This window comes from Oncorhynchus nerka, linkage group LG24 (genome assembly GCF_034236695.1).
Source record: "Oncorhynchus nerka isolate Pitt River linkage group LG24, Oner_Uvic_2.0, whole genome shotgun sequence".
NCBI classification, from domain to species: Eukaryota; Metazoa; Chordata; class Actinopteri; order Salmoniformes; family Salmonidae; genus Oncorhynchus; species Oncorhynchus nerka.
In genome coordinates, this window is record NC_088419.1 from 77,991,741 (window position 1) to 78,013,814 (window position 22,074).

General features: G+C 43.0%; 1 protein-coding gene across 1 annotated transcript in view; it reads left to right on the plus strand.

Moving 5' to 3' along the window:
- Window positions 1-325: 325 nt before the first annotated feature.
- Window positions 326-22,074, plus strand: part of LOC115108612 (desmoplakin-B-like) — a 39,982-nt gene continuing 18,233 nt past the window's right edge. The window contains exons 1-13 of the mRNA XM_029633158.2: window positions 326-705; window positions 2,650-2,743; window positions 6,361-6,494; window positions 8,966-9,116; window positions 10,846-10,971; window positions 11,092-11,151; window positions 11,714-11,881; window positions 12,369-12,473; window positions 14,108-14,329; window positions 15,152-15,307; window positions 16,759-16,913; window positions 19,106-19,232; window positions 19,452-19,638. Of these exons, the coding sequence (XP_029489018.2) occupies window positions 515-705; window positions 2,650-2,743; window positions 6,361-6,494; window positions 8,966-9,116; window positions 10,846-10,971; window positions 11,092-11,151; window positions 11,714-11,881; window positions 12,369-12,473; window positions 14,108-14,329; window positions 15,152-15,307; window positions 16,759-16,913; window positions 19,106-19,232; window positions 19,452-19,638 (1,876 nt within the window). The 5' untranslated portion in view covers window positions 326-514. The remainder of the gene's footprint in view (window positions 706-2,649; window positions 2,744-6,360; window positions 6,495-8,965; window positions 9,117-10,845; window positions 10,972-11,091; window positions 11,152-11,713; window positions 11,882-12,368; window positions 12,474-14,107; window positions 14,330-15,151; window positions 15,308-16,758; window positions 16,914-19,105; window positions 19,233-19,451; window positions 19,639-22,074) is intronic.

Sequence of the window (22,074 nt, forward strand, 5' to 3'; positions counted from 1 at the left end):
GGGGCCTTTGCTGTTCAGACTCTTGCTCCATTCGGTCTGTCAAAAGTGATCTAGGGGAAAGGAACAGTACACATTTCAGTGTCGAGACTTCTTAAACTTGAGTGACACACTGAGACACTGAGATAATAATAATTAGGCTGGTCACTAGAAACACAATAATTGCGTATCCTCTCACAGAGCACGCACACACACACATTCTTCCATAGTCTAGAAAGAGGAGAGGGTGGGAACATGGAAAGAAAAAAGGATAACATTAAAATCGTTTGCGAGGCAAACACGTTGATGGTAGGTGTGGTCTGTCTTGTTTAAACAAAACAGATTATCTTCCGTGTTGTAGATCCAGTCTGCGCTCCTCCGCTGAAAGGTGCGAGGGGAGAGAATTAAAGCGTCACCACCAACCGCTTCGTTCGCAGCATCTCCGCTCAAAGCTACCGCGCTGTAGCCAGGATTTTTAAGTCTTCGTCCCATAAGTGTTTTTCTTCTACCAGAGTTTCATAACTTTTTGCATCCAAAGATGAGTCTACACACGTCCCAGAGAAATCGCAAATCCGGTTCTAGGCCCGACCTGAGTGGGGGAACTCAACACTATGACCGGAGTGAAGTGCACGGTGGTAATGGATACGGACAGGAGTACATGGACGGCGCAGGATACAATACATACAGCTACTCAAAGACTTCAATGGGAGGTGGTGGAGGAGTACAGGGGTATGACGTTTTTTTATTTATTCTAAAAGCCATTCATTGTGCTGTATTACACAACTGTTGCTCTCACTTGACCGAATACCTCTTTTAGTAAGCTAAATTCCTGCAGAGAGAAAATGCATTGTCCAAAGTGTTTCTATCTTCAATTGAAATCCTCAAACACATTTTTGATTTCCTTCTAGTTCATTAATAACTTGATATCAAGATAATGGAATTATTGAGGGAAATGTATGCCGTTGTCTGCCAGTGGCATTATGTAATCCAAATTGTTTTTCCTGTGGACGCATCCACTGTCTATGATGAGGGATAGAGTTTGTATATTGTTATCTATAATGCAGTTGTCTGTCTATTCACTGGGAGGAATATTTGTATTACCACAAAGCCCAGTAATACACACAGTAATTTAGTTCTGTGTGCAGTCCCATTTCATCATTTATTACCCTGCATTGAGGTGTTTGTTTTGAAGGACAAAGCAGACTGCCTGACTGCTAAAACCATGACATTAAATGCAAATAAAACGTTTTATTGGAGCCTACAATAGTTAACATGTCACGACATGCATATTATGAGCACTGAGAACTTATTTGCATGCATCCAAATAGACATGTGGGTTGTTTTCATGGGAATATTTTCACTAGAGAGATCACTACTGACTGTTGCCTGGCTACCTAAACGCCTTGCTCTGGCCAAACGCTATGCCACGCCCACCGAAGTTAGTTTATGTATGTAGTAAACATAGAACTGAAACCATCTGTCTTTGTGCCTCTCTGTGGACAAGCTTCTGGGAGACTTAAACTTTAATTATAACTCGCATGGAAACTGTGAGGCGTTGTTTAGACACCAGCTCTAACACACTTTTACTCCATTCCTGAGACCTATGTAGGAATCTAAAACATTCTATAGAGTGTATACGAGTATAGAGGTCATAGTTGATGATTACAGTATGATTAGCTGTAGAAAGACTATTCATATGACAACAAAGACCAACAGATCCTCTGGGAGCATGTAAAGCCACGTCAAATTTCAGTCGCACTTCAGCAGTTGCATTCTCTTTATATGTGAAGCTTTTAGTCTCTCTGCCACTCTGTGTTGTTGTGTTTGTAGGCTAAGGAAAAGCATGTCACTACTGGCAAAGGAAAAGCATGTCACTACTCTTGAAAACCACTTCCCAGGAAAAGCATGTCACTACTCTTGAAAACCACTTCCCAGGAAAAGCATGTCACTACTCTTAAAAACCACTTCCCAGGAAAAGCATGTCACTACTCTTGAAAACCACTTCCCAGGAAAAGCATGTCACTACTCTTGAAAACCACTTCCCAGGAAAAGCATGTCACTACTCTTGAAAACCACTTCCCAGGAAAAGCATGTCACTACTCTTGAAAACCACTTCCCAGGAAAAGCATGTCACTACTCTTGAAAACCACTTCCCAGGAAAAGCATGTCACTACTCTTGAAAACCACTTCCCAGGAAAAGCATGTCACTACTCTTGAAAACCACTTCCCAGGAAAAGCATGTCACTACTCTTGAAAACCACTTCCCAGGAAAAGCATGTCACTACTCTTGAAAACCACTTCCCAGGAAAAGCATGTCACTACTCTTGAAAACCACTTCCCAGGAAAAGCATGTCACTCTTGATTCATGTTTCCCCTTTGCCCATCCCTGCACATAGTCTATTCAATTAAGGCACATCGGAAGCATCCTTAGAAAACTAAATACTTGCTAGTTGCAATAAGACCACAATTCATAACAGGAAACCACTGGGATCATTGATGTAAATCATTGATCAATGTTAAACATTTATTTAATGAGGAAGTCACATTGAGGTCAGAAGAAGGGCCAGTTTTTTATAGGGTTGTTGACGGTGATGAGGATGATGATTACAATGTGCTATAGTGAAGTTTATAGTAGGCTGATGATGATAATGATGTCTTCCATGTCTCCTACAGCCAATCCACCGCCAGTGCCCTCCAACAGAAGGCCTACATCCTGCAGGGCCAATGTCAGGAGTACCTGAGGAAGGCAGAACACTGCCTACAGGCTGTAAGTCACTACCTACCATAGAGATATAGAATAAGTGTTCTATTCTGTGAGTCACTACCTACCATAGAGATATAGAATAAGTGTTCTATTCTGTGAGTCACTACCTACCATAGAGATATAGAATACGTGTTCTATTCTGTGAGTCACTACCTACCATAGAGATATAGAATACGTGTTCTATTCTGTGAGTCACTACCTACCATAGAGATATAGAATAAGTGTTCTATTCTGTGAGTCACTACCTACCATAGAGATATAGAATAAGTGTTCTATTCTGTGAGTCACTACCTACCATAGAGATATAGAATAAGTGTTCTATTCTGTGAGTCACTACCTACCATAGAGATATAGAATAAGTGTTCTATTCTGTGAGTCACTACCTACCATAGAGATATAGAATAAGTGTTCTATTCTGTGAGTCACTACCTACCATAGAGATATAGAATAAGTGTTCTATTCTGTGAGTCACTACCTACCATAGAGATATAGAATAAGTGTTCTATTCTGTGAGTCACTACCTACCATAGAGATATAGAATAAGTGTTCTATTCTGTGAGTCACTACCTACCATAGAGATATAGAATAAGTGTTCTATTCTGAGATATAGAGTCATTCTACCTACCATAGAGATATAGAATAAGTGTTCTATTCTGTGAGTCACTACCTACCATAGAGATATAGAATAAGTGTTCTATTCTGTGAGTCACTACCTACCATAGAGATATAGAATAAGTGTTCTATTCTGTGAGTCACTACCTACCATAGAGATATAGAATAAGTGTTCTATTCTGAGTCATAGAGATATAGAATAAGTGTTCTATTCTGTGAGTCACTACCTACCATAGAGATATAGAATAAGTGTTCTATTCTGTGAGTCACTACCTACCATAGAGATATAGAATAAGTGTTCTATTCTGTGAGTCACTACCTACCATAGAGATATAGAATAAGTGTTCTATTCTGTGAGTCACTACCTACCATAGAGATATAGAATAAGTGTTCTATTCTGTGAGTCACTACCTACCATAGAGATATAGAATAAGTGTTCTATTCTGTGAGTCACTACCTACCATAGAGATATAGAATAAGTGTTCTATTCTGTGAGTCACTACCTACCATAGAGATATAGAATAAGTGTTCTATTCTGTGAGTCACTACCTACCATAGAGATATAGAATAAGTGTTCTATTCTGTGAGTCACTACCTACCATAGAGATATAGAATAAGTGTTCTATTCTGTGAGTCACTACCTACCATAGAGATATAGAATAAGTGTTCTATTCTGTGAGTCACTACCTACCATAGAGATATAGAATAAGTGTTCTAGTGTTTCTGTAAGTCACTACCTACCATAGAGATATAGAATAAGTGTTCTATTCTGTGAGTCACTACCTACCATAGAGATATAGAATAAGTGTTCTATTCTGTGAGTCACTACCTACCATAGAGATATAGAATAAGTGTTCTATTCTGTGAGTCACTACCTACCATAGAGATATAGAATAAGTGTTCTATTCTGTAGAGTCACTACCTACCATAGAGATATAGAATAAGTGTTCTATTCTGTGAGTCACTACCTACCATAGAGATATAGAATAAGTGTTCTATTCTGTGAGTCACTACCTACCATAGAGATATAGAATAAGTGTTCTATTCTGTAAGTCACTACCTACCATAGAGATATAGAATAAATGTTCTATTCTGTGAGTCACTACCTACCATAGAGATATAGAATAAGTGTTCTATTCTGTGAGTCACTACCTACCATAGAGATATAGAATAAGTGTTCTATTCTGTGAGTCACTACCTACCATAGAGATATAGAATAAGTGTTCTATTCTGTGAGTCACTACCTACCATAGAGATATAGAATAAGTGTTCTATTCTGTGAGTCACTACCTACCATAGAGATATAGAATAAGTGTTCTATTCTGAGTCACTACCTACCATAGAGATATAGAATAAGTGTTCTATTCTGTAAGTCACTACCTACCATAGAGATATAGAATAAGTGTTCTATTCTGTGAGTCACTACCTACCATAGAGATATAGAATAAGTGTTCTATTCTGTGAGTCACTACCTACCATAGAGATATAGAATAAGTGTTCTATTCTGTGAGTCACTACCTACCATAGAGATATAGAATAAGTGTTCTATTCTGTGAGTCACTACCTACCATAGATATATAGAGTAAGTGTTCTATTCTGTGAGTCACTACCTACCATATAGATATAGAATAAGTGTTCTATTCTGTAAGTCACTACCTACCATAGAGATATAGAATAAATGTTCTATTCTGTGAGTCACTACCTACCATAGAGATATAGAATAAGTGTTCTATTCTGTGAGTCACTACCTACCATAGAGATGTAGAATAAGTGTTCTATTCTGTGAGTCACTACCTACCATAGAGATATAGAATAAGTGTTATATTCTGTGAGTCACTACCTACCATAGAGATATAGAATAAGTGTTCTATTCTGTGAGTCACTACCTACCATAGAGATATAGAATAAGTGTTCTATTCTGTGAGTCACTACCTACCATAGAGATATAGAATAAGTGTTCTATTCTGTGAGTCACTACCTACCATAGAGATATAGAATAAGTGTTCTATTCTGTGAGTCACTACCTACCATAGAGATATAGAATAAGTGTTCTATTCTGTGAGTCACTTCATGTCCTGTCGGCTTTGAGATGCCTGCTTTGGTCCTGTTTTAGTCTAAATACAGTTAGTCAGACAACAAGTACATGTAATCAGACAGTCTGACTAAGATATGTACCGTACCTGACTGTATGAAAGCTGAGATAGTACTGTACTAATCCTACAGCCAATCACCCTTGATTTGCTTTCGTGGATTTGTTGTGTAACTACAAGTAGTAGGAACATGAGGTTTCTTAAAAGTCAGGTCTATTGTGAGATGATCCATAACAGGTCATTATTATCTTTGGTAGACACTCACACACGATGAATCCTCACACCTGGCATGTGAAATATGCTCTGTCAGATGTGACTCCACCCTTTCCCTTTATGTTCTCAAATGAGCTTAAAACAGCTTTAGATATTTGTCTGTCAATCCAGGTTTTATCAGAATCATGTCTTTGTTTAAGTCATCATAACCAGTGAGATTATATGTCTCATCTGTCCCTGTTATGTTTGACATGTTCATGCAGGTATGGCTGACTCAACGCGCGTGTGTGAGCATGAGTGCGAGTTTTTGATTCAATCTGCTTGGAATAAGTGTTTTTGATTATGAATGGTATGAAAGAAGGCAGTGTCAGCTTTTGTCTGGCACACAGCCTGCAGCAAACCCAGGGATTATCTTTAATCACACACCCAGGGAAAATGCTAATTTGGCCATGACCTGTCACATAGTACACTACTTATATTATAGTACACTACTTATAGTACACTACATTATAGTACACTACTACAATCTGATAGAAGTAATAGAAGCTGTCTGGACAGAAAGGAGATTTATACATTATGGTCCTGTCGTTAACTGGGTTTGAACTGAAGGACTCACCTGACTGAACATAGTCTACCGTATTCTCATTTGAGAAACCTAGAACACCAAGTCAAAGCTAGACTGACATTTCCCTGTTGATCCTACAGGGCGGCGACTCTGGGCGTGCCACAGCCGAGGCAGAACGCTTCATGGCCATGGCCAAAGAGACCATAGAGCAGCTGAATGCGTGTGCTCGGGACCTGAGCCACATGGGCCAATCCAACGACAACGTGTTCCGAAGGTCAGTAGTCTCATGGTACCAAACCTCAAAACCATATTCTTGTTTGAAACCTAGAAAGGCTGGAGTCAAGGTTAAGAGGTAAAATATACAGAGAAATTATCACTACTACAGATTTTTATTTGTACAGGTTATTCTCATTGGGGCCGATTTAGGATATCAATTTATTTTTGACATGTTTTGATGTAAGTACTTCTCAGTATTTGGTATTTAGACTTACCTTATGTAGGTGTGCAACGAGCTCTTTGGGAGTGGCTCCCTTATGCACACTGAATAAATAGAATTCAACCGCCAAAGAACCTCCCACTTATTGGCCAACAGAAATAGGGTTTTCAGTACATTTATCTAAAGCAATCCCCATACAGTATCTTTTTTAATTTGAATTCCCATCAGAAGGGGGAACTAACGGAGTCACTGACCACAACCAAAATGAACCAGGTGGGGTTTTAGCAGGGGTTCTGAAAGATACTCATGGGGGTGTCCACTGAAAGTTGACCAGCAACAACAACTGGGGCCTAAAAGACTCCCACCACGAACGCCCACAAAATTTGCCCAAGAACAGGCAAACTATATTAAAACTCACATCAAAGTTAAAGACATGAAGCACACCAAAGAGTGGAGCAAAACAAAAACAGGGAAGATTAGATAAAGGATTGTCCTTCTAGAAATCAAATAGGGAGCTCCAACTCAAGACAACTGGAGTATTGGGCCAGCCACTGTAATATCACCTGGGCCAGCACAGGTGAAACGCCTACCCACTAACGAGATGACAAACCAGCACAGGTGTACCATATACTGACTAACAAGGTGACACCAATTGGTGTGCCCCACATGCTAATGTCCAACCTCAAACTATAAATGGGAATGCCAAAGCCTGTAACAAGGCTCACTAGAATAAATGAAGAGAATAGGTTCTGAGTATTAGGGATCAATGAAGAAAGCCATCAAAATATGCATATTCGTCTCTGTTTAGTAGATTTAAAAATACTCTGATCTTATAAATTATTAAGGGTTAGGAAAGTATTCATGAATTTACCTACTTCTTAAACAAAAACAGGTTTGGAGAGCCTTTACGCACAAGATATATTGGTGAATCAAAAATGCAGAGGTTTGATTCATCCTGAAAGTTGCCATATTCAGTTGTTCAACTCATGAATATTGGAAGGGGAGAAAAGTCTACAAAGTTTGTTGATCAATAGTCATATAAATCTCCCTTAATCACTGATCATGGAACTGTGATGACAAAGGCTCACTCGTTGTGAACCAGGCTCCAGGTTTAAACTGCCACGTTTTGTCTGCGTTCCATATTGATACCAAACATTTTCACAAGTGTTTACAGAGGAAACAACTAAAGGTAGGCTAAATCAAACAATGTGGCCTAATGGAATGATACAGAATGTAGTGACTGAAGGGAACTAGCTGAAGGGAACTAACCCTAAATAAAGTTAAGGCCATACAATTTAAATTCTGCTTAACGGAACAGCATGTCATATTTCACTGTGGGAAAGGGGTATAAATACTTGTTATGTTGATATGCTTTTCAGTTTGCACTCTTATGACTGATTTCACATTTGTCTCCAGAGATCATAAGATGAAATAGATCTAAAACAATAGGCATTTATATTTACAATCTCCAAATGGATGACTCATGTACCTAGCTCTTATCAATACCGTGAGCTCCAAAAGTATTGGGACTGTTACCAATGTTTTGTTCAATGTTGTTGTCCTTCCAATAAAACACCAGCTCTTTTGAAACGATACAACAACTATAAGTTTAAAGTGCAGAATCTCAGCTTTAATTTGAGGGTATGTTCATCCATATTGGGTGAACCATTTTGAAATTACACCACTTTTTGTACATCGTCCCCCTGCATTTTAGGGGACCAAAAGTTTTGGGACAAATTCACTTATGTCTAAAGGGGTAGTAAAAAGTGAAGTATTTGGTCCCATATTCATAGCACACAATGACTACATCAAGCTTGTGACTACACATTATTTGGATTCATTTGCTGTTTGTTTTGCTTGTGTTTCAGATAGTTTTGTGCTCAATAGAAATTCATAGTAAATAATGTATTGTGCATTTTGGAGTCAATTTTATAGTAAATAAGAATAGTATATGTTTGTAAACACTTCTACATTAATGTGAATGCTACCATTGTTAGGGATAATCCTGAATGAATCATGAATAATGACAAAGTTACAGACGCACAAATATCATACCCCCAAGGCATGCTAAACTCTCACCATTACAATAACAGGGGAGATTTGGTGGGGTATAATATTTGTGCGTCTAACTTTCGCACTCATCATTATCAGAACTCCTACTTTGAGAATCTTTGTGGATACGGGCCGAGTTCTGTGTTAATATCTTAGAAATCCCTTACCGCCTTCACTTTCCCAAACTGTTAGGGTCATGTATAGGCGTTGTTTAACTCTCTTTCTCTGTCTCTGTCTCTCTCCCCCTGCCTCCATAGTATTGATCTGTTTAGGGACCAGTTAAAGGGAGTCCACATGGCCGTATATGGGACCATGCAGAGGCGGAGCCGGGGGAGCAGGGGGAGTGGTGCATGGGAGGAAGCTGGGAGGAGCTTCAATGAGGCCATTGCCTGGATTGGACAGCAGAAGGTACAGAAAACCACACCCTACCCAGAGATACAGGATAGATGTGTAATGCTGTGTAGGAAGGCCTATGCTATAGGATTGCATAATATTATTGCTGCCACCTGTACATCTTCAAAATATATCATGATAACTGCATGTAGTTGTGAGTCAAAAGGGGTGCTGACAACTTCTTGCAAAACATTCCCAGTGATATTTAGAATATTTAGGTCATCATTGTGAGACACTTGACCCTTTGACGCTTTTAGGAATTTCTCCCTCCCACACATAACGTTTTGATCCTGAAGGACTGGGGTGTGTAGGAGAGGCCAGTGTAGATAACACACTGACATTCTAATCTAGATCTGAATACACAGGAAATCCCACACCGCACTCACACACAAATGCACGCATGCGCACTAATGCACGCACACACACGCAGTAAATAAAATAACCACAGCCCTTCTCTGACAATTCCCACTAGGACTGTTATCACAACCGCCGGTTACGTACGTCATCCCTGCCTGCTGAACTATTGCACACCTTCCTATGCCAGCTCCTGCAACACTCTGGAGAATGAACAGAGAGGTTAGAGCAGCTGGTGGGGAAGGTTATAATGACTGTGTAACAGTATAGCTTCTGTACCTCTCCTTGCCCCACAACTGACACCCATGAAGCATCGTTACCCATCGCGCCACAAAAGCCAAGGCCCTTGCAGAGCAAGGGAAACAACTACTTCAAGGTCTCAGAGCAAGTGACTTCACCAATTGAAACGCTATTAGTGCGCACCACTGCTAACTAGCTAGCCATTTCACATCAGTTACACTCACCCCCCTTTTGACCTCCTCCTTTTCCACAGCAACCAGTGATCCGGGTCAACAGCATCAATGTAACAGTATAGCTTCCGTCCCTCTCCTCGCCCCTACCTGGGCTCGAACCAGGGACCCTCAGCACACATCAACAACAGCCACCCTCGAAGCGTCGTTACCCATTGCGCCATTGAGCCATTTCACATCGGTTACAACTGCAGCTTTGCCACTTATGCATTAACAGAAAATATCCAAATGTCATGTTAGAGGTTACCCGTTTAGAAATGCATGTCAATTATCGTGCCAAGTTGAAAGCATTCTTCTTATTTGCATATGCAGTAATTTGAGTTTTTTCAAGTTGTAAAGAATGCTTTAGAGTCCATCTGCCACTGTCAGACATAAATCTCAATTAGGAGGGGTGGAGACCAGAGACACAGAAGGACAAAAACATTCTCACACGCCCACACTTGTATGCAACCACACTCCCCACAAACTGAGGTGAAAGTGAGACTATGTTATTGTGGTCTTCAGTGGATCAAACTCCATGTCTGCTGGTGAACTCCTGACATACTGTTCTTCCTTGGTTGTTTTTCTGTGTGTATTACAGCCTTACAGGGGTAATGAGGGGTAATGAGGGGGTAATGAGTCATACCTCATGTTTCTCTATCACCACCGTGTGGCAATATGCAGCATTGTCTTCACAATAGTCAAATCAAATCAACGTTTGTTGGTCACTACATAGTTTAGCAGGTGTTATTGCAGTGCAACGAAATGCTTATGTTACAAATAAACATGGGGTCAAAACTGAGTTTTCATGGACAGGTTGGTTGCTGTTGTGTGTATTCAATATGTCTGGCCTCTGTGCGTTGGTTGAGATGTGTTAATGTTGTGTGCGAGAAGGTGTTGTTATGTGGTTATTACATGGTGGTGATATCTTTGTGTTCCAGCGTCTCATAGAAACCTCACCCTGGGGAGACGACTCTGCAGCCATCGAGCAGCAGCTGATCAGCCACAACAAGTTTCACAGCTCCATACAGAGAAGTGCAGAGGTGGACAGAGCCAAGGATGAACTGGTGTGTAGGATAAAGATATATAAACAAACACAGTTACTTTCACACTCTCATACATTCTATTTCTGTGTGTGCGATTCTGAGTTTGTGTGATTCTAGCTCCGTGTGTGTCTTTCCCTACAGTTCAAGAAAGGAGACAAGGCCAACCAGCACGCTCTGGATCAGGACTGGGACACGCTGCAGGTGTGAGAAGGCTCTGGGGAAAACTCTCTCACACCCTGCATTACTTTATAATATGGTTGTTGTACCATATCTTATCTCTGTATGTTTGTGTTGTATTTAACATGTTGGTGTCCAGGGGTGTAGTGCTGCCAGAGCGTGGAGCAGTGGCACTCATTCACTTTTTTACATTTGAGAATGCACAGAGCTGGTAACACTTTCGGGAAAATGAATTCAGAAACATTTAAATAAATACCAATAACATTCCATGAAAAACTATAGAACTATAGGCTATGTGTGTACTGCTAAGGCCCGTCGGTGGCTTGACCACTTAGGGCAATCAGAACATGTGTCTGCCTTGATGTTCATAAACCTCGATGGATCCCCCTCGTGCGCAGTGGAACCCAGAATGATATGTGACCACTTGGTTACGGCAACACCGTTCTGCCGAGGACACCCAAACCAGAGTGGCCACCGCAAAGCCCCCAAGAATAGCAAGAATAGCACTACACCACTGGTAACAATGGATGTTTAACTTTATTGATTGTACCTAACTATAGATGTCTCACCATGTTTTGTGTGTCAGAAAATGTCTCATGGCCGTAGCAACCAGCTGAGAGAGCTGCAGCAAATCATTGAGGAGATCAGCAGAGAAATCATGTGGGTGAATGAGAGAGAGGAGGAGGAGCTGGTGTTCGACTGGGGGGAGAAAAACATTGACCTCTACATTCCCAAGAAGCAGGAGAGCTACTCGGTAAGGACTGGGTCAAGGGTTAAAGGTCAAGGGTCAGAGGGGAAGTGTCACAGTGGGAGGGGGGAAAGGCTAGTTCATTATCATTATCCCATAGAGGCCATACAGGATGTCTGTGTACCATATGGCACCCTATTACCTATTTAGTGCACTACTTTTCACCAGGACTCTGGTCAATGTAGGGAATAGGGTGCCATTTGGGGTGCATACTAGCTGTAATTATTCCTGATTGTTACCGATCCTTCCTGATGATTGGTAATGTTTGGTAATCTCTAGTCCCGTGACTGACACATCTAGTTGATTGTGTATCTGCATGTCATTATGTCTTGTTCATCTGTTTTGCATTCTGTTCCCTAGGGAACTATAATGCCAAACCACTGGGAGTTGTGCAATGAAACCACAGATCATTCTTCCAGTCCCATTGGGTCCCCAGGTCCTAACACTGTTTCTGTCTCTCCAGTTCTGCCCTAACTGTGTTGCTCTCTGACAGAAACTGATGAGTACCCTGGAGGAGAAGGAGAAAGACCTGAATAAACTGAAGTTGAAAGTGGACAGCCTTCTGAAGAACCATCACCCTGCCTCTGACAAGATCGAGGTGAGGAGAATATCTATTTGATTATTGATTATTAGCTGTTAGTCGCAACAGCTCCTCTTCCTGTGGCCCATGATACCTAGCAATATCTACTGTAGCTATCTACACTGAACACAATTATAAACGCAACCTAAAACCATTTTGAAGATTTTACTTAGTAACAGTTCATGTAAGGAAATCAGTCAATTGAAATACATTCATTAGGCCCTAATCTATGGATTTCAAATGACTGGGAATACAGATATGCACATGTTGGTCACAGATACCTTACAAAAAAGGTAGGGACGCGGATCATAAAACCAGTCAGTATCTGATGTGACCACCATTTGCCTCATGCAGTGCAACACATTGGCTTCACATAGAATTGATCAGGATGTTGATTGTGACCTGTGGAATGTTGTCCCACTCCTCTTCAATGGCTGTGCAAAGTTTCTGGATATTGGCAGGAACTGGAACACGCTATCGTACATGTCGATCCAGAGCATCCTTAACATGCTCAATGGGTGACATGTCTGGTGAGTATGCAGGCCATGAATGAACTGGGACATTTTCAGCTTTCAGTAATTGTGTACAGATCTTTCGACATGGGGCCGTGCATCATCATGCTGCAACATGAAGTGATGGCGGTGGATGAATGGCAAGACAATGGGCCTCAGGATCTCGTCACGGTATCTCTGTGCATTCAAATTGCCATCAATAAAATGCAATTGTGTTCATTGTCCATAGTTTATGCCTGCCCATACCATAACCCGACCGCCACCATGGGGCACTCTGTTCACAACGTTGACGTCAGCCAACTGCTTGCCATCTGCCCGGTACAGTAGAAACCAGGATTCATCTGTATAGAGCACACCTCCAGTGGGCATCGAAGGTGAGAATTTGCCACTGAAGTCGGTTACGACCCCTAACTGCAGTCAGGTTAAGACCCTGGTGAGGACGACGAGCACGCAGATGAGCTTGCCTGAGACGGTTTCTGAGAGTTTGTGCAGAAATTCTTCGGTTGTGCAAACCCACAGTTTCATCAGCTGTCCGGGTGGCTGGTCTGAGATAATCCCGCAGGTGAAGAAGCCGGATGTGGAGGCCCTGGGCTGGCGTGGTTACTCGTGATCTGTGAGGCCGGTTGGACGTACTGCCAAATTCTCTTAAACGACGTTGGAGGCTGCTTATGGCAGAGAAATTAACATTCCATTCTCTGGTAACAGCTCTGGTGGACATTCCTGCAGTCAGAATGCCAATTGCACGCTCCCACAAATCTTGAGCCATCTGTGGCATTGTGTTGTGTGACAAAACTGCACATTTTAGTGGCCTTTTATTGTCCCCAGCACAAGGTGCATCTATGTAACAATCATGCTGCTTAATCAGCTTCTTGATATGCCACACCTTTCAGGTGCATGGATTATCTCGGTGAAGGGGAGATGCTCACTAACAGGGATGTAAACACATTTCTGCACAAAATGAGAGAAATAAGCTTTTTGTGCATATGGGAAATTTCTGGGATCTTTTATTTCAGCTCATGACACATTACACCAACACAATACATGATGCAAATAGATTTTTGTTCAATGTCATTCGTTGTGATGGTTATCGTGATTCGTTCATCCTTTAACCCCTCTATCCTTCTGTTTTATTTCTTCCAGGCCTACATGGACACTCTGCAGACCCAGTGGAGCTGGCTCCTCCAGATCACCAAGTGTATTCATGTCCACCTGAAGGAGAACGCTGCATACAGCCAGTTCTTCAAGGAGGCCAATGAGACGTACAGCAAGCTGCAGAAGGAGCATGAGAACATCCGTAGGAAGTTCACCAGCGATAGGAACACACCTCTGGAAAACCTGCTGGAACTACTCAACGGCCTGGAGGTAAGACATGTATATCAGCACCACAGATGCTGTTCATCAAAGCACTAGACGAGACCCAAATGCATATACAGGAGGCAGATGGTTGAGTCTTACAATGTTTATTCATCCAAAGGGGTAGGAGAGAGAATGGTCATGGACATGCAAAAGGTCAAATCCAGATCCGAGTCCAGGAGGTACAGAGTGGCAGACAGGCTCGTGGTCAAGGCAGGCAGAATAGTCAGGCAGGCAGGTACAAAGTCCAGAAACAGGCAAAAGGTCAAAACCAGATCCGAGTCCAGGAGGTACAGAGTGGCAGACAGGCTCGTGGTCAAGGCAGGCAGAATAGTCAGGCAGGAGGGTACAGAGTCCAGGAGGTACAGAGTGGCAGACAGGCCCGTGGTCAAGGCAGGCAGAATAGTCAGGCAGGCAGGTACAAAGTCCATAAACAGGCAAAAGGTCAAAACCAGGACTAGAAAAAGGAGAATGCAAAAAGCAGGAGAATGGCTAAAACACTGGTTGACTTGGAAACATACAAGATGAACTGGCACAGAGAGACAGGAAACACAGGGATAAATACACCAGGGAAAATAAGCGACACCTGGATGGAGTGGAAACAATCACAAGGACAGATGAAACATATCAGTGCGTGACAGTCCAAGGCTATATCTCAAACAACCAATTCCCAATATAGTGCACTACGTTTGACTGAAGTCACTCCAATTAAAAACAAACGGCACTACATGGGGAATAGGCAGTAATTTGTGAAGATACAAAAGTTCAATTGCTCCCCTTGTCCTCTGAAATGGATATTAACCTCTGACCCCTAACCTATGTGTCCAACAGAAGGAGAAAGAGTGGATCTTGGAGAATAAGAGGCAAGTGCAGCACCTGGTCAACATGTCCAAAAGCATCGTGAGGCTGAGACCACGTAACCCTGAGGAAGAGAAGAGCAGTAGTCCTGTTATGGTACAGGCCCTGTGTGACTTCAAACAAGACCAGGTCAGAGACGTATTTATTTAACCATGGAGTCATACTGAGACCAAGGTATTTTACAGATGAGCCCTGAATTACATAAATTACAGAAAATACACACATCAACATGGTCATTAAAAACAAGCACATTCATCAGTAATAAGGTCCTAAATCAGCCTACTGAATTGGCCCAGAGGCACCAAAACATAAATTGTAAGAACATTTAAGATTGTTCCACAAATAAGGTTCAAGAAAGGTAAATCCGCTTTTAGTTAACTCAGTAGAGACCAACGGAATTCCCAGAGTTAACCATTCCTGAGACTGGGTGTGGTAACTTGTATGTCTAAAGTTTAGTTATGATGTTAGGTACAGTGGGACTTTTTGTAAAAGGGCTTTATAAATGAAAACATAATGTATCAACCTACAAGACATCAGAGGTCCAACCAACTTTCTGGTAGAGAATGCAGTGATGAGTAACTAAAATTGTCCCCCGTAATAAAGAGCAGTGTGCTATGATAAACTGCATCTAACGACTTTAATGAGGTGGCAGTTGTGTTCATATAGACGATGTCACCATAGTCTAGGACCGACAGAAACGTTGACTGAATGATCTGCTTTCTACTATTTAGCGAGAGGCAGGACCTATTTCTGTAGAAGACCGTTTAAAAAAAAAACTACCTCATCATTATGTTTTGTAAAAGACAGCTTTTCAACTGTCAAGATGCCCAGATATTTGTAGGCAGGGACACAATCAATATGCACACCATCCAAAATACATGTCTAAATCATCAGCTCCACTTTTATGCGCGCTAGAGAACGACTTATACTTAAGTTTTACCAGCATTCAATAGTAATTTCAGGTCAATACAGTGTTTCTGTAATACAATGAATGCAGACTTTCATCAGATAGAGCCTGGTCAACCGTGGGGGCAATAGCATACACAACAGTATCATCGGCATACAAGTGCAGATTACAATTTTTTTACAGACAAGTCGAGATTGTTAATGTAAAAAGTACAGGACCCAGAATCGACCCCTGCGGGATACCTTTCGTAATATCCAGGAAACCTGATTCAACACCATCAGTAGATCGTTTTATCTGTCAAGTCATTTTTCAACAAGTTACATGCAGCCTGGTCTAGGCCAATTGATGAACACCTCTGAATTAGAGGTGAGTGATCAACAGTATTGAAAGCCTTTGAAAGGTCAATGAAGAGGGCAGCACAATGTTGCCTTTTATCCATACAGTTAACCACAGCATTTATAACTAGGGTTGCAGCAGAGATAGTGCTATGACCTGGTCTAAAACCCGACAGATGTACATTTAAAATACATTTCAAATATCAGAAAGATCTTAGCTGAGAATTAATCAAGGATTATATTTTAGCTAGGCAAGAAAGTAGAAATAGGGCTATTTTAATTGTTTAAGTCACATAAGGGTCTCTTCTCTCGTACACATTCTGTATTGTCCTCCACAGAAGGTGATTCTGAAGGGCAACGAGGGCATCCTAAAAGACAACTCCCAGCGTAGTAAGTGGCAGGTAACGGGACCAGGAGGACTGGACATGCTGGTACCTTCTGTCTGTCTGCTGGTGCCACCACCCAATTCCCTGGGCATCAACCTGGCCAACAAGTAAGAACACTCGCATACACACACAGTACCAGTCAAATATTCAACAAATGTACTTAACAAGGCACACCTTTTAATTGAAATGCATTCAAATCGAAATTGTATTTGTCATATACAAGGTTAGCAGATAATGCGAGTGTAGCAAAATACTTGTACTTCTGGTTCCGACAGTGCAGTAATACGTAACAATTCCCCAATACACATCTAAAAGGGGGAAATGAGAATATGTACTGTGGCAGACCAGGGGGTTTGGTCAAGACGTTTACACAGATCAGACACGGGCAGAGTAGGATTAGCTCTGTTTCAAGGGTGTTTAAAAAAAAATAGATCAGATAGGATAGGTCTCCCCCCCTGAGACCCTCCCTGGGATACCGTCTTCTGGGCGCTGGGTCTGGCTGTATCCTGTCGGGATCAAAACTGCACTCACTCCTGTTACCTCTGTAACCATCCCCAACTATATGGTAGTCCTTTCTTCCCCCCTCTCCCTGTGTGCTGTCCTTCTGGCAGCTTTATGGGCCTTGCACAGCTGGTGAGCAATCAGCCCTTGATTTACTCACCAACTCCCAATCAGCCCTTGATTACTCACCAACTCCCAATCAGCCCCAATTAGTCCTGGCCGGAGAACCCGTCGAGACCTGGTACGTCCAGCAGATGGAGCCAATGCCCTGTGACGTACCTTGTGAATGCCTCAACGAGTCTCCCCCTGGTGGCTGACCTGCTGTACGCCACAGTACATATAAATATATGGATGAGCGATGGCCGAGCAGCATAGGCAAGTGCAATAGATGGTATAAAATACCGTGTATACATATGAGTAATGTAAGATATGTAAACATTGTTAAAGTGGCATTATTTAAAGTGGGATTTTTTAAAGTGACAAGTGATCCATTTGTTAAAGTGGCCAGTGATTGGGGTCTCCATTTAGGCAGCAGCCTCTCTGAGTTAGTGATTGCTGTTTAGCAGGCTGATGGCCTTGAGATAGAAGCTGTTCTTCAGTCTCTCGGTCCCAGCTTTGATGCACCTGTACTGACCTCGCCTTCTGGATGGTAGTGGTGTGAACAGACAGGGGATCGGGTGGTTGTTGTCTTTGATCTTTTTTGCCTTCCTGTGACATCGGGTGCTGTAGGTGTCAGGTAGTTTGCCCCGGTTGATGCGTTGTGCAGATCGCACCACCCTCTGGAGAGCCTTGTGGTTGTGGGCAGAGCAGTTGCCGTACCAGGCTGTGATACAGCCCGACAGGATGCACTCGGTTGTGGATCTGTAAAAGTTAGTCAGGGTTTTAGATGACAAGCCAAATTATGCGCTGTTGCACCTTCTTCACCACACTGTCTGTGTGGGTGGACCATTTCAGTTTGTCGTTGACGTGTACGCTGAGGAACTTAAAACTTTCCACTTTCTCCACTGCTGTCCCTTCGATGTGGATAGGGGGGTGCTCCCTCTGCTGTTTCCTGAAGTCCACGATAATCTCCTTTGTTTTGCTGACATTGAGTGAGAGGTTGTTTTCCTGACACCACACTCTGAGTGCCCTCACCTCCTCCCTGTAGGCTGTCTCGTCATTGTTGGTAATCAAGCCCACTACTGTTGTGTTGTCTGCAAACTTGATGAATGAGCTGTAGGTGTGTATGGTCACGAAGTCGTGGGTGAACAGGGAGTACAGGAGGGGGCTGAGCACGCAACACCCCCAGTGTTGTGGGTCAACAAGGTGGAGATGTTGTTTCCTACCTTCACCACCTGGGGTGGCCCGTCAGAAAGTCAGGGACCCAATTGCACAGGGCGGGGTTGAGGTCCACGGCCTCCAGCTTGATGATGAGCTTGGAGGGTACTATAGTGTTGAATGTAGTTAATGAACAGCATTCTTACATACAGTGGGGCAAAAAAGTATTTAGTCAGCCACCAATTGTGCAAGTTCTCCCACTTAAAAAGATGAGGCCTGTAATTGTCATCATAGGTACACTTCAACTATGACAGACAAAATGAAGAAAAGAAAATCCAGAAAATCACATTGTAGGATTTTTAATGAATTTATTTGCAAATTATGGTGGCAAATAAGTATATTTCGAAAATAGTAAAAATAAAGAAAAACCCTAAATGGGTGTGTCCAAGCTTTTGACTGGTACTGTGTATGTGCTATGCATGTATGCACCCACGCACGCATACACAGACTAAATCCATGTCCGTGTTGTGTGGTCCATCAGGAATGAACAGTACTATGAGGCCATCCTGTCTGTGTGGAACCAGCTCTACATCAACATCAAAAGTCTCATCTCCTGGCAGTACTGTGTCCAGGACATCACACGCATCAACTCTCTCACCATCACCATGGTAAGAACCTATCGCCATCGTAACCATATCACGTCATCACTGTTGCTACAGTTTCACGTACAAGGGCCACGACTGACTCAAATGTCAGTTTGACTTTATGGTGCAGCTGAGTCCATTATTACTAAGATTACAAATGACCTGACTACATAACTACATTCACTAAAACGAGGACACAAAAACAATGTCTGAATTTTTCTTAATATGTGTGTGTCCTCTCAGCTGTCCCGTATGCGTCCTGAGGAGTACCGCAGCATCCTGAAGGGTCTGGAGACCCACTACTCAGACTTCATACACTGTTGCCATGGCTCTGAGATGTTCAAGGACGACGACAAGAGGAGCATCGAGAGCCAGTACACTGGAGCCCAGGCTCACTACGACCAACTGGTGGTCCAGCTACCTGCTTACAGTGAGTAGATATACAGTAGTGAGTCAGTACACAGGACCCCAGGCTCACTACGACCAACTGGTGGTCCAGCTACCTGCTTACAGTGAGTAGATATACAGTAGTGAGTCAGTACACAGGACCCCAGGCTCACTACGACCAACTGGTGGTCCAGCTACCTGCTTACAGTGAGTAGATATACAGTAGTGAGTCAGTACACAGGACCCCAGGCTCACTACGACCAACTGGTGGTCCAGCTACCTGCTTACAGTGAGTAGATATACAGTAGTGAGTCAGTACACTGGAGCCCAGGCTCACTACGACCAACTGGTGGTCCAGCTACCTGCTTACAGTGAGTAGATATACAGTAGTGAGTCAGTACACAGGACCCCAGGCTCACTACGACCAACTGGTGGTCCAGCTACCTGCTTACAGTGAGTAGATATACAGTAGTGAGTCAGTACACAGGACCCCAGGCTCACTACGACCAACTGGTGGTCCAGCTACCTGCTTACAGTGAGTAGATATACAGTAGTGAGTCAGTACACAGGACCCCAGGCTCACTACGACCAACTGGTGGTCCAGCTACCTGCTTACAGTGAGTAGATATACAGTAGTGAGTCAGTACACTGGAGCCCAGGCTCACTACGACCAACTGGTGGTCCAGCTACCTGCTTACAGTGAGTAGATATACAGTAGTGAGTCAGTACACAGGACCCCAGGCTCACTACGACCAACTGGTGGTCCAGCTACCTGCTTACAGTGAGTAGATATACAGTAGTGAGTCAGTACACAGGACCCCAGGCTCACTACGACCAACTGGTGGTCCAGCTACCTGCTTACAGTGAGTAGATATACAGTAGTGAGTCAGTACACAGGACCCCAGGCTCACTACGACCAACTGGTGGTCCAGCTACCTGCTTACAGTGAGTAGATATACAGTAGTGAGTCAGTACACAGGACCCCAGGCTCACTACGACCAACTGGTGGTCCAGCTACCTGCTTACAGTGAGTAGATATACAGTAGTGAGTCAGTACACAGGACCCCAGGCTCACTACGACCAACTGGTGGTCCAGCTACCTGCTTACAGTGAGTAGATATACAGTAGTGAGTCAGTACACTGGAGCCCAGGCTCACTACGACCAACTGGTGGTCCAGCTACCTGCTTACAGTGAGTAGATATACAGTAGTGAGTCAGTACACAGGACCCCAGGCTCACTACGACCAACTGGTGGTCCAGCTACCTGCTTACAGTGAGTAGATATACAGTAGTGAGTCAGTACACAGGACCCCAGGCTCACTACGACCAACTGGTGGTCCAGCTACCTGCTTACAGTGAGTAGATATACAGTAGTGAGTCAGTACACAGGACCCCAGGCTCACTACGACCAACTGGTGGTCCAGCTACCTGCTTACAGTGAGTAGATATACAGTAGTGAGTCAGTACACTGGAGCCCAGGCTCACTACGACCAACTGGTGGTCCAGCTACATGCTTACAGTGAGTAGATATACAGTAGTGAGTCAGTACACAGGACCCCAGGGACCAACTGGTGGTCCAGCTACCTGCTTACAGTGAGTAGATATACAGTAGTGAGTCAGTACACAGGACCCCAGGCTCACTACGACCAACTGGTGGTCCAGCTACCTGCTTACAGTGAGTAGATATACAGTAGTGAGTCAGTACACAGGACCCCAGGCTCACTACGACCAACTGGTGGTCCAGCTACCTGCTTACAGTGAGTAGATATACAGTAGTGAGTCAGTACACAGGACCCCAGGCTCACTACGACCAACTGGTGGTCCAGCTACCTGCTTACAGTGAGTAGATATACAGTAGTGAGTCAGTACACAGGACCCCAGGCTCACTACGACCAACTGGTGGTCCAGCTACCTGCTTACAGTGAGTAGATATACAGTAGTGAGTCAGTACACAGGACCCCAGGCTCACTACGACCAACTGGTGGTCCAGCTACCTGCTTACAGTGAGTAGATATACAGTAGTGAGTCAGTACACTGGAGCCCAGGCTCACTACGACCAACTGGTGGTCCAGCTACCTGCTTACAGTGAGTAGATATACAGTAGTGAGTCAGTACACAGGACCCCAGGCCTACTACGACCAACTGGTGGTCCGACTACCTGCTGAGTGAGTAGATCTACAGTAGTGAGATAGTAGATATACAGTATCAGGTCCATTACAGTGAATAGAGATACAGTAGATATACAGTATCAGGTCCATTACAGTGAATAGAGATACAGTAGATATACAGTATCAGGTCCATTACAGTGAATAGAGATACAGTAGATATACAGTATCAGGTCCATTACAGTGAATAGAGATACAGTAGATATACAGTATCAGGTCCATTACAGTGAATAGAGATACAGTAGATATACAGTATCAGGTCCATTACAGTGAATAGAGATACAGTAGATATACAGTATCAGGTCCATTACAGT